The sequence below is a fragment of the Myxocyprinus asiaticus genome, chromosome 23, assembly GCF_019703515.2.
Source record: "Myxocyprinus asiaticus isolate MX2 ecotype Aquarium Trade chromosome 23, UBuf_Myxa_2, whole genome shotgun sequence".
NCBI lineage: Eukaryota > Metazoa > Chordata > Actinopteri > Cypriniformes > Catostomidae > Myxocyprinus > Myxocyprinus asiaticus.
In genome coordinates this window covers 8,008,163-8,019,584 of record NC_059366.1, presented here as the reverse complement: position 1 = coordinate 8,019,584, position 11,422 = coordinate 8,008,163, and the positions used below count along the sequence as shown (strand labels likewise).

The 11,422-nt window shown below is 40.2% G+C and overlaps 1 protein-coding gene across 1 annotated transcript in view; it reads left to right on the top strand.

Moving 5' to 3' along the window:
* Window positions 1-3,005: 3,005 nt before the first annotated feature.
* Window positions 3,006-11,422, top strand: part of LOC127413940 (calcium uniporter protein, mitochondrial) — a 111,453-nt gene continuing 103,036 nt past the window's right edge. The window contains exon 1 of the mRNA XM_051651520.1: window positions 3,006-3,977. Coding sequence (XP_051507480.1) covers window positions 3,858-3,977 — 120 coding nt within the window. The 5' untranslated portion in view covers window positions 3,006-3,857. The remainder of the gene's footprint in view (window positions 3,978-11,422) is intronic.

Sequence of the window (11,422 nt, the reverse complement as noted above, 5' to 3'; positions counted from 1 at the left end):
TAAGAGCAAGGGAGTCATTATATTGATTAACAAACATCTACAATTCAAATGTCTCAAACAGATTAAAGATAAATTAGGAAGAGTCATTATTGTTTTAGCAGAAATTCAGGGGCAAAGGTTGATTTTGGCTAATATTTACGCACCTAATGCTGATAATAAGGGCTTTTTTATAGATCTTGAAGGGATGTTGCAAGCCGCTGGCACCCCTCATGATATAATATTGGGAGGAGACTTTAATCTATTGATGGACTCAGTCCTTGATCATAGTGAAGCAAAAGTGTGTAAGCCCCCTAGAGCAACACTGACGCTTCACAGGATGTGTAAAAATCTTGGTCTTACAGATATTTGGAGACTTTTGAACCCATCTGGTAGGGACTATACATTTTTTTCATCAGTCCATAAGATTTATTCTAGAATAGATTTTTTATTTATTTTTTATATCTAAGTCCCTCATTTCATCGGTTATTGATTGCTCAATTGGAAACATTTTAATCTCAGATCACGCCCTGGTGAGTTTAGAGATGTTGCCACATACGGAGAAAAAGAAATCATATAGTTGCCGCCTTAATGTGTCCCTTTTGCAAAATCCTGAAAATACAACAAATGTTAAAGACTGAAATCAGTGTTTATATGGAGACCAACTGGTCCTCAGTATCCACTGTGGGCGTGGCTAGGGAGGTACTTAAGGCGGTTCTTAGAGGCCGGACACCGGTTCTATACAGTATGCCTCATTCACCAAAAAATCCAAAGCACGAGAACTTGTGGAGTTGGAAGGAAATATTAAAAATGCAGAGGCAGAGCTGAAGCGCCGTATGTCCACTGATGACCTCAGAGAAACGGCTTTCCAGCTGGGTGCTTTCCAGTGGCCCAGCCAGGACATTGGGTATTTGGGTATTTTGTTTCCAGCAAGTTTGTGTGATTTAGTTAGAGTTTATTTTGACCCCTTAATAAAACGGTTTTCGAGCGGTGTGGGCAGGTGGGCTTCATTACATTTATCTATGATTGGGAAGGTTAATGTTATTAAAATGAATTGTATTCCAAAATTCAATTACTTACTGCAGTCTCTCCCTGTAGTTGTCCCCCTCTCTTATTTCAAACAATTTGATAGTATCACGAAGTCCTTCATTTGGATTGGTAAGCGTCCCAAATTACATTTCAATACGTTACATAGGCCGATTGACAAAGGTGGGCTAGGCCTACCCAAGATTTTATTTTATTATTATGCATTCGGTCTCAGACATTTGGCTTATTGGTTGCTTCCACCTGAGAAAGCCCCTCCCTGGTTCTGTATAGAACAGAAATTTCTTGCCCCTATTTCGCCACTGCAGAGCCTTTCTATCAAATTAATCGGAGAAGCTAAGTTACATCCTGTTATCTCGCACTTGAACTCGGTATGCACAAAAGTGTCCAGACTGTTTAATTCTGACGTTTTTTTAAATGTTGTCTCGAGCATATGGCTGAACCCCAAATTATCCATCAACAAGTCCCCTTTTTGCTGGTCAGAGTGGATTGGGAGTGGGGTTACTACACTCGGTGACCTATATGAGAATGGAGTGTTGAGATCCTTTCAAAATTTGGTTCAGCTTTTTGGGATTCCTAGATCTCAGTTCTATATGTATTTACAGCTGTGCCACCTGCTCTGTACTGTTTTTGGGAGTGGTTTACACCCTCCTAAAGTGGCAGATACTCTGGGAGTGGTGATTACTGCTTTTGGAAAAGGTCATGAGGCATCGGTGTATTACTCCCTACTAATTCAGAGTCTGGGGGACGGAACTTCAACTTCTCTTAAGAGATTATGGGAGAAAGATCTAAATTTAGTATTGGAGAAGGGAGAGTGGGCTAGGATTCTAAAAAACGTCAAATCTGCATCTAGAGATGCAAGGGTTCGCCTCATGCAATTTAAGATTTTACATAGAGTCTATTGGACCCCCTCTAGATTGCATAGGCTTGGTCTTAAAGACACACCCACCTGCTGGCGATGTCAGTCAGAAGATGGAGACACAACCCATGTCTTTTGGGGATGTGTTAAGATGCAAGAATTTTGGATGAGGATTCAGAGTTTTATGTGCGAGGTTTTGGCCTCTCAAATTTTATTTTGCCCCAGACTCTGTATCTTAGGAGATGGGGCAGTCATTAATTTGGAGAATGAGCACATGAAAAACTGGGTCCAAACTAGTGTTATGATCACCAGACAGATCACTTTGTGGAGTTGGAAGTCAGCTGGAGCACCCCCGTTTCAGGAATGGTGTTCAGAGATGGCCAGAGTGGCAGCTCTTGAGGAGGGGGTATCCAGAAGACTGGGGAGTCTAGATATGTTTGTGAGGAAGTGGGGCTGATATTTGTCTTTTTTGGAAGGCTCTCGTGGAGGGACAGTGGAGAGAGAGGTATAGGGGTTTTATGTGTGTGATTGTTTTATTTATTTAATTTAATTAATTAATTAATTAATTAATTAATTAATTAATTTTTGTTGTGTGTCTATGGTTGTGTGACCACTGGGGTGTTGTTGGGGGTCGGGTGGGGGATTGGGGGGGAGGGTATAGTGGGGGTTGGATATTGATTCTGTATATGTGTGTTCTGCTATTTATATTTAATGGTTGAATCAATAAAAAAAATTTAATCACAAAAAAAAACAAACAAACAAAAAAAAAACATAAACAAAAACAAGGTCCAGTTTTGAACTAGACAACCACTGCTGGAGAAAAACAAGCATTTGTACAATTGGAATTTAGACTCAAACATTACAGTTACTGAGATAAAGCACTTGTGACAGCTTACCTGTGTGACAACTAGCCCCAGTCTCCCATGTGACTGAATGATTACCATATTCATTTTCTATGGTATTTACAAGGTACTCTAAGAATGGTATTACCATGGTACCATGTCCAAAATAAATAAATAAATAAATAAATAAAAATAAAAAACACCCACACATTTTCATGTCTCTCTATGTCATTTATTTGCAATCATGACTGATGGACCAATACTTTCTATGCAACACTTTATTCTGTACTTTGCACATCTTAAAAACAGAAGTTATTGGCTAATACTTGCAATACCGATGTCCTTCTCTCTTTGATACATGACGTTTAATAACATTAAAAGCCATGTTTGACCATTCATGATATTACCTTTGACCCTTACTCATAAACCTGTCTGACTGTCCTCTTTATACGTCATCGGTGTTTTGTATTTATGATAACATAAATTCAGTGTTGCCATAAATTCAATGGCTGGCACACCCAATATTTACTAGGACATCGACTATCTTTTAATGCAGTGAACACATGTGTAACCCTCTCAGAATACATCATTTTGGATGATGTGATTTTCCTTTGTGCAAAAGGTTAAATATAATGAATATTAAAAATGTATTCTATTTCTCTGCCCCTCACTTGCGCGGAACGTCCCGCGATCTCTGATTGGTCACCTTCAAGTTGTCAAACTAAACTACAGAGCAGCGCGTCTTCTCATTGGCCGAAAAGTGTTTAGGCAGGTAGCCGGGCGACCAATCAAAACGCTGGTGTCATGTTTTCCTCAAGACCGTGGTATTTCACACAACGACTTCCTAGTACTGCCCATTTTATTACATAGACTGTAATAACTGTAATACTGTAAAAACTGTAATAACTTGGCCAGAGTTTCGCTCGTTTAAAAATAGAAAAGCCTCTCTAGATGCCAAAACCTTTGCTTCGAACGCGAAACTACAGCAACCGCCTGTCTTAAACATTTGTAGTGTGTGTGTAGGAAATATTAGCCCAGCCCAGCAGCACTTCCTACTTCCCCTCCCTTTCCTCCAACTGTGTCAGTCGGTTCGCCCGCTGCACTTGCGTTCCTCTCTGCCGGGTTTCACTTCAGAGATGGCTGCGAAAGTGTGTAGATCGGTCCTTCTCCTGTACCGGAGCAGTGGAGCTGTAGCCTCTTCTGCCTTTCCCGCATTCGGGCTCTCCTCACAGCGGCATCATCAGCGCACAAGAACGGTGAGTCCCCGGAATGCAAACCGAGCACGGGCTGCTGCTGTCGCTGAGGCTGGACAAGGGGAGGGTTGAATTTGGAGAGGGATAAGGGGGTTGGGTTCCTCTCTTTCTGGACTGTGAGGATTAGCTAAAAACATCACGATAAGGAAGTACATCGTTATTGGGACATTTCTGTCCGCATTGAGTATAGTTGTGTATTGCACTGGGGTATCAGCAATTCTGCATCATTAACCAGTGCTTTTTCAGTCTATACCTTTACAAGACGTCCCGGCGGCGTCCACTTATGTGTAGTGCAATAGCTTTTCCCCAGGTATGCACTGTCTGGTCACCTCTCCTACATTGCATTTGAACTTTGCATACATGCTACGGCATTAAACGCGAGCGATCAGACTCGATCTCGTGGCCGAAGGTGTGCATGAGGTCCATGCGTTCCCTTACCAGGATAACCTTGAAAGCAACAGTGGGTTCAACTTTAACGCTGAATGTACGCACAACTCTGGGGCACGGAAAACATCGTGCGCTCTCTGTGATTGATTACGTGGCATTGGATCGCTCCAGTGCTTTCGGCATTTAAGCACGGAGCACGTGCATTTCCCGAACCGGACGGACCGCGTGAGAGTGGTTGATCCACTGCAGTCTCCGATTGTGTGTGTGTGTGCGCGCGCGCGCGTGTGTATGCGAGAAGTGACAGTGCGGCAGAAGTCCTCTTGTCAGGGGCGTTCACACAGGACGTTGCGTTCGAAACAAAATGGAACCGAATGCGTTTTTTACAAGTTGAACTATTCATAACTTGACGCGCCGTCTTAAAAACGCAACGCTCGTGACGCGACGTCCGTCTAACGCATTTGTACATGCAACTGGCAAAAAACGAACGCCCCCTTACATCCCAGCGCCTCCCCATCAGTGTCCGGGGAACTACAGTCATCGGTAAGGAGAGAGAAAAAGGGATACACTCTCCCTCACACTCATGCACATGCACATTGACTGTTCCTCGTTTAATTATGTCAATCTCCTCCTCTTTACTCCCGCACCCCTCCCTTCCTTTTCTGTTTCCCGTTTCCATCGGCAAGCCTCTGGGTTTTCTTTTGAGCAAACTCCAGTGCGCATTGCTCAATGGCGCTCCAGCATGCTTTGGGAAGCTCTTCAGGCACAGCTGAACAAGACAACACGGGCAGTCCTTGAGATAACATCATAGCTGCTGATTTGTTCCATCTCCATGGCTGTATGGTCACGAATTAGTGTTTCGAGGAGGAAGGTTTGGAGTTGTACGAAAAGATCCATGGGATTGTTACTGTAAAAGTGTAGCATGGAAAAATATAGAAAGTTTTGGGCACAAACATGATGGTGATACAATGGTATTATTTTAAGTACCATAGATAGATACTATGTTGTCCATAAACTCACTCTCTCTCTCTCTCTCTCTCTCTCTCTCTCTCTCTCTCTCTCTCTCTCTCACACACACACACACACACACACACACACACACACACACACACACACACACACACGTTTTTTTGGACATTGAATGACATTGATTTTGGACATTGATTAATAGTATGCAGATAAATAGTCTTTTAGTTTCATAGATCATCACACCACTTGGACTGGCAAAGAATCACACCAATAGCCTCTGTGAATTGTCTGCCGATCCCTTCTATGATTAAAGGGATAGTTCACCTAAAAATGAAAATTCTCTCATCAATTACTCTCCCTCATGCCATCTCAGATGTGTATGACTTTCTACTGCAGAACGCAAATTTATATTTTTAGAAGAATATTTAAGCTCTGTAGGTCCATACAATGCAAGTGAATGGTGACCAGAACTTTGAAAGCGCATAAAGGCATCATAAAAGTAATCCATAAAACTTGAGTGGTTTAATCTGTCTCTTATAAAGATATCCAATCAGTTTTAAATGAGAACAGACTGAAATGTAACTTCTTTTCACTATAAATCTTGACATCAACAATCTCCTTGGCGATCACAATTTCAAGCTCGATTACACTTCTTAGGGTTTGACGCATGCGCAGAGGGCTAGATGGTGCTTGAAAGTGTAATTGAGCTTGAAATCATGATTGCCGTAGACTGCTGATGTCATGGTTTATAGTGGAAGAGGAGTTATATTTTGGTCTGTTCTTCCCCAAAATCGATTGGATCACATCTGAAGACACGGATTAAACCACTGGAGTCTTCAGTTTGGAGCTTCAAAGTTCTGGCCACCGTTCATTTGCATTGTATAGACCTACAGAGCTGAAGTATTCTTGTAAAAATCTTCATTTATGTTCTGCTGAAGAAAGAAAGTCATACACATCTGCGATGGCATGGAGGTGAGTAAATGATGAGAGAATTTTCATTTTTGGGTGAACTATTCCTTTAAGCAATCCCAGTTTGATCATGAATCCTGTCTGTCATCTATTTATTTCCCTCTGGGCAGTCGTATTTGTGGATCGGTTGGCATTTACAGCATTCTCCAAACCGACCATGCGTGGACACTTGCAATGGCCAGCACAAACCTGTCAGACTTAGACAAAGCAGTGATGGGCCTCTTAAAGCTATGTCATGCTGCACGAGTGGCAACTCTCAAAGCCCCCTTTTATCATAAACATCCAAAGCACACCTGTGAGGTGTTCAACGAATTGCTACAGCTTAATGTTTTCCCTAAGGACCGTGCAATTCAGTAGATCTGACAAGGCATTGAGAGGAAAATCTGCACTCTGTCTTCAAACACTTTGGGCCTGTGCTGGAAACTAGCAGTTAAAGGTGCTAAATGCTGATAAAATCAAAGTAGTGATTTGTACAGTAATTTCAAATCAGATGATTGCGTCACGCTCCAAATAAGTTGGGACAGGGGCAATTTAAGACTAATAACAATCTGACGAGTTAAAATAACAAGGCATGTGAGGCAATCGTGCTATAGTATATGAGGATCCTCCAAAAACAGCCTAGTCCTTCAAGGATGGGTTGAGGCTCACCAGTTTGCCAGCAGATGCTTCAGCAAATTATGCAGCGCTTTGAGAACAGTGTTTCCCAAAGACAAATCGGAAGGATTTTGGGCATTTCACCCTCTAAAGTGCACAGTATAGTTCATAGGTCAAATGTCGGTGCGTAAAGGGCAAGACGAAAACCACTTCTGAATGTGCATGATCTCTGGTACCTCAGACGTCACTGTCTTAAAAAACATCATTCATCTGTAATGGATATCATGAACATGGGCTTGGGATAACTTTAGTAAACCTTTGTTAGTCAACACCACTCACCGCTGCATCCACAGATGCAAGTTAAGACTTTACTGTGCAAAGCAGAACCCATACATCAACACTGTCCAGAAGCACTGCCAACTTCTCTGGGCTCGGTCTCATCTTAGATGGAAAGTAGAACAGTGGAACTGTGTTTTTTTTTGGTCAGATGAGTCCACATTTATAATTGTTTTTGGAATAAACAGTTGTCTTATTTTCCGGGCCAAAGAGGAAAAGGACCATCCAAGCTGTTATCAGCGTCAAAGTGTTGCAAAAGCCAGTGTCTGCCAGGTTATGGGATTGTTTCAATGGCCATGGCATGGGTAACTTGCACATCTGTGAGGGCGCCATTAATGCAGAAACAAAAATATACTGCCATCCAGCACCATCCTTTCCGGGGACGTCCCTGCATTTTCCTGCAGGACAACGTCAAACCACATACTGCCCGGATTACAAGTGCATGGCTGTGTAAGCAGAGAATGTGGGTGCTAGACTGTCCTGCCTGCAGTCCTGACCTGTCTCCAATTGAGAATGTACAGAAATTACACACTTTTAAGAGTGCCATGGGAAAAGAACTTCATCTTGATTCACTAACTGAAATGCCAGTCACTCAGTGTCAGATATTTAGCCAGACTCTTATGTTGGACCCTTGAGATAGGCACTTTTGTTGGCTCCCTGTTGACTCACCTATTCAATAAAAGCTTAGTTTTTGAAACGAGAGAAGTACAGAGACCACTGATGAACAAAGTGTACTCACACTGTCAGAAGAATTAGATCAGCTGGAGATCTCTGTGGTCCACTTCAATGGGTCAGTGCCATGCATGATAATTTTTAAGGCCATCGGTCTGGGCAGTGTTTTGTAGAATTTGTTTGTTCTTCTTTCATCCTTCATGCTTGAGAGACACGCTGACTTTGTGTTCATATAGTGTGTTCATGTGTTGTGCAAAAAATGTAAATTATTTATATGTGCAAAAAAATAAATAAATAAATGGACTAGGTGGCGTGGTGCCTGAATGACTAGTCGACTAATAGTTTTAAGGAAGCCCTTTATTACTATGTTGGTTTCGGGTTCTTCTGACCCTGATCAGATGTGTATCTTAAGAGTCATTTACATATAAGGTTGTGCAAAATTATATATTTTAAAATTGGTCTCAAGGAAGCCCTGTAATTAGGCTGGTTTCGGGGTTTTCCTGCCCCTGATCAGATGTGTTTCCTTGAGGACATTTATGTTAGGGTTAGGGCTGCATGATTATGACAAAAATCAGAATTGTTGATTGATTCCCTTGATATTGTATTTGAGATTAATTCCAATTTGTACAATTTACATTAAAATTCTTATTTTGGGTGAATAAATTGCATGCCATATATTTTATGTAGGCCACATCCAAAACAAGCCAAGAGCTGTTTCTGAATTACTTTATAGCAGTTTTTTTTTTTTTAACAGTACATGAAGACTGTGCCCAATGGGTCAACATCACATTGGCCTTAGAAGCATGAAAAACATAACTTGTATTCAACACAGAAGTGAGCAACGAACTTGCCTGTGACTAGTTTCAATATTCAACCGCTATGAAAACTCATGTTAAATAGAGAATTAAAATGAAAAAATTGAAGCAACATAAGTAGACCCACATGGACTGCTATATCTGACTACTATAACTGACCCTTTTCACTAACTACCTTTTTAATTACCAACTAATCAAAGAATCAAGAAACAAAATGCTGTGTAATTCACCTGGCCTCAAAAAGACAAATTTCTTTGGGAGCCTTTACATAAAATGCACTCTTACATTTTTACAAAATGTCATGGTTTTAATAGTGGTAGCCTGATATATCGGTTGTACCGATTATATACCGCCTTTTAAAACGATCGGTTATTGCCAAAAATATAAGCAGATAGTTTCAGAATGTATGAAGATAGATTTTTATCTGACATGCCATCTTAAAAACGCAGTGCTCGTTTGAAGCACGTTTGCAACACTATGGCCATAGATGTCCGTCTGCATGTGATTGGTTTATAGAAAAAAATCTGTAAAGAGTCAACCTCACTAATCAACTTGTTGGTTATTGGATTCCAATTCCTATTGTGTGTGCATCTAATCCTGTGAATGTGATGCTGATCAAAGATCGTGGATTATCCAGTGTGTTAATCCAATCAGGATTTAAATGACCCAATTAACTGTAGCAGTGATTGACTGGGCGGCTTCACTGATCTGGATTAGCAGGAAAGGAGGGATGTAGGTCTAGACAGAGAGCGCACCTCTCATTGTCCCAGCTGGAAGACTGCTAAAGCTCATCTCCCGGCAATGAGACAGCAAGCACAGAACACAACTCGCATTTTTGATGATGGTTAATTATATGTTTCAGGCTTTTTTGGCTGTGAAGGACAGTGAGGTAGGAGCACCAGATTCTGCAACCATTAAATGATTGAGGTGTTCCTGTGGGTTTGAATGAAGATTCATTGAATGGACAACGTTATCTCTGTCTGATTTATATGGCTGTACAGGTCTAATACTCTGAAAGACTTTCCTATTAAATCTACGCTCGGCCGGTCTCTCTCAAGAAAGCAACATGAATCATTTTTCCATCTGTTGTAAGGAGGTCCATGTCATGGTTTCAGATTGCTGTTGGCCCAAAATGATAATTCTGTCATCATTTAGTCTCATATTGTTCCAAACCTGTATGACTTTCAAATTCTTAACCCTAAGTATGAGCAATCGTAGTAGCAAAGCTTGCCTCAGAAAACATCGCTTATCAGTGTAATTACTTATTAGACCTAGATTGGGGTTTCAGATCATTTTTTTTTAATGATGGATAATGTTTAGTCTATTAATTGGAGGTCTTCGTGTTAATGCATGCCAGAGTTTATTCAACCTTAAGGAATGTCATTAAGGGCAAACTTGGGGCTCAAAATTATGCAACACTTTTTTGTCTAATAAAAAGTTGGGATCCATTGGTGCAGTGTTCATGGTTATGCACTTCATTATGGCTTGGCACAATTGTGCCTGTAATCATTGCAAATCCTCAGTTACATAATAGGCCATTACATTTAGGAATGCGTAAACTTTACTCACGCTGAACATCGTGTCCCTGTTTATCTTTCCTCACAGAGGTATAAACTCGAAATGTGCAAATAAAGGGATTCCGATCCAGTCATGTGTTCGGCAACATCATAAACAGAAGATCTTTCCTGTGATAGCTGTAGCTCATAGACGTGCTTTTAGGTCGTGTGGAACTTTAGTGTTCTTTCGTCTCTGTTGCATTTGTTGCTAGCATTCTGTTTTTTGAGGACACTGACTTTGTTCCAAAACTGAGATAGGCTAGATTGATTACATTACAAAACCTTGCTTTCGAATGTGTTCCTAGGCAGATTACTTTTAAGGCAGCATCCTAACTGAAATTGAGCATGAAGTGCACGGCAGACTCGAGTCACAGTTGATTCCAATTACGCATGGGAATCATAAGGAATTTATTTGATTCCCTTTTCGATTCCTCTTCACGATTCAGTTCCAATAACAATTCTTTAGTACTTTTGAAGAAGAATTATTTGGAGATAAGAAATGCAATTCTTAAAGCTTTTACTGCCCTCAGCAGCCTGCTGCCAGATGATGAGATCACTTCAGATTTTGACAGAGCAGATACAACAAATTAGAAATAAATTTGATACAATTCTTGTAAAAGGCATTTACATAGAGATTTAAAAACGCATTAAAGCAAACCAATAATTTATCCTTACCAAATAAGCAAAATAAACTACTTACTAAAAAAATAAAAATGAAAAACATAAAAAATGCGATTTAACATTTTATTGATCCTTTTTTTAAATTCCACTTTACAACAAAACTTGCATATGTTTAACAAAAACATTTTTCATTCACCTGAGAAGCAGCATATAAGACATTTAGACTTGCTTTTAGAGAATAAATCTTGAATATAAGTGTATTTTGTCTTTATTGCACTCGCAGAAGTATAGAAGATAGACGTATAACCAATTGAAAAAATACACTTATATAAAAAATACACACATTTAAGATACATTCTCTTAAAGCAAGCCTAAATATCTTATATGTTGCTTCTCAAGTAAATTTATCTTGTTTTAAGGATTTTAGACAATTTTAAATGGAAAACAAGACAAAAACACTTGATTACAATAGGATTTTTTGCAGTGAAGTTCTTTACTGAATTAAACTTTTTTCCTTTAATTCAGTGAATGT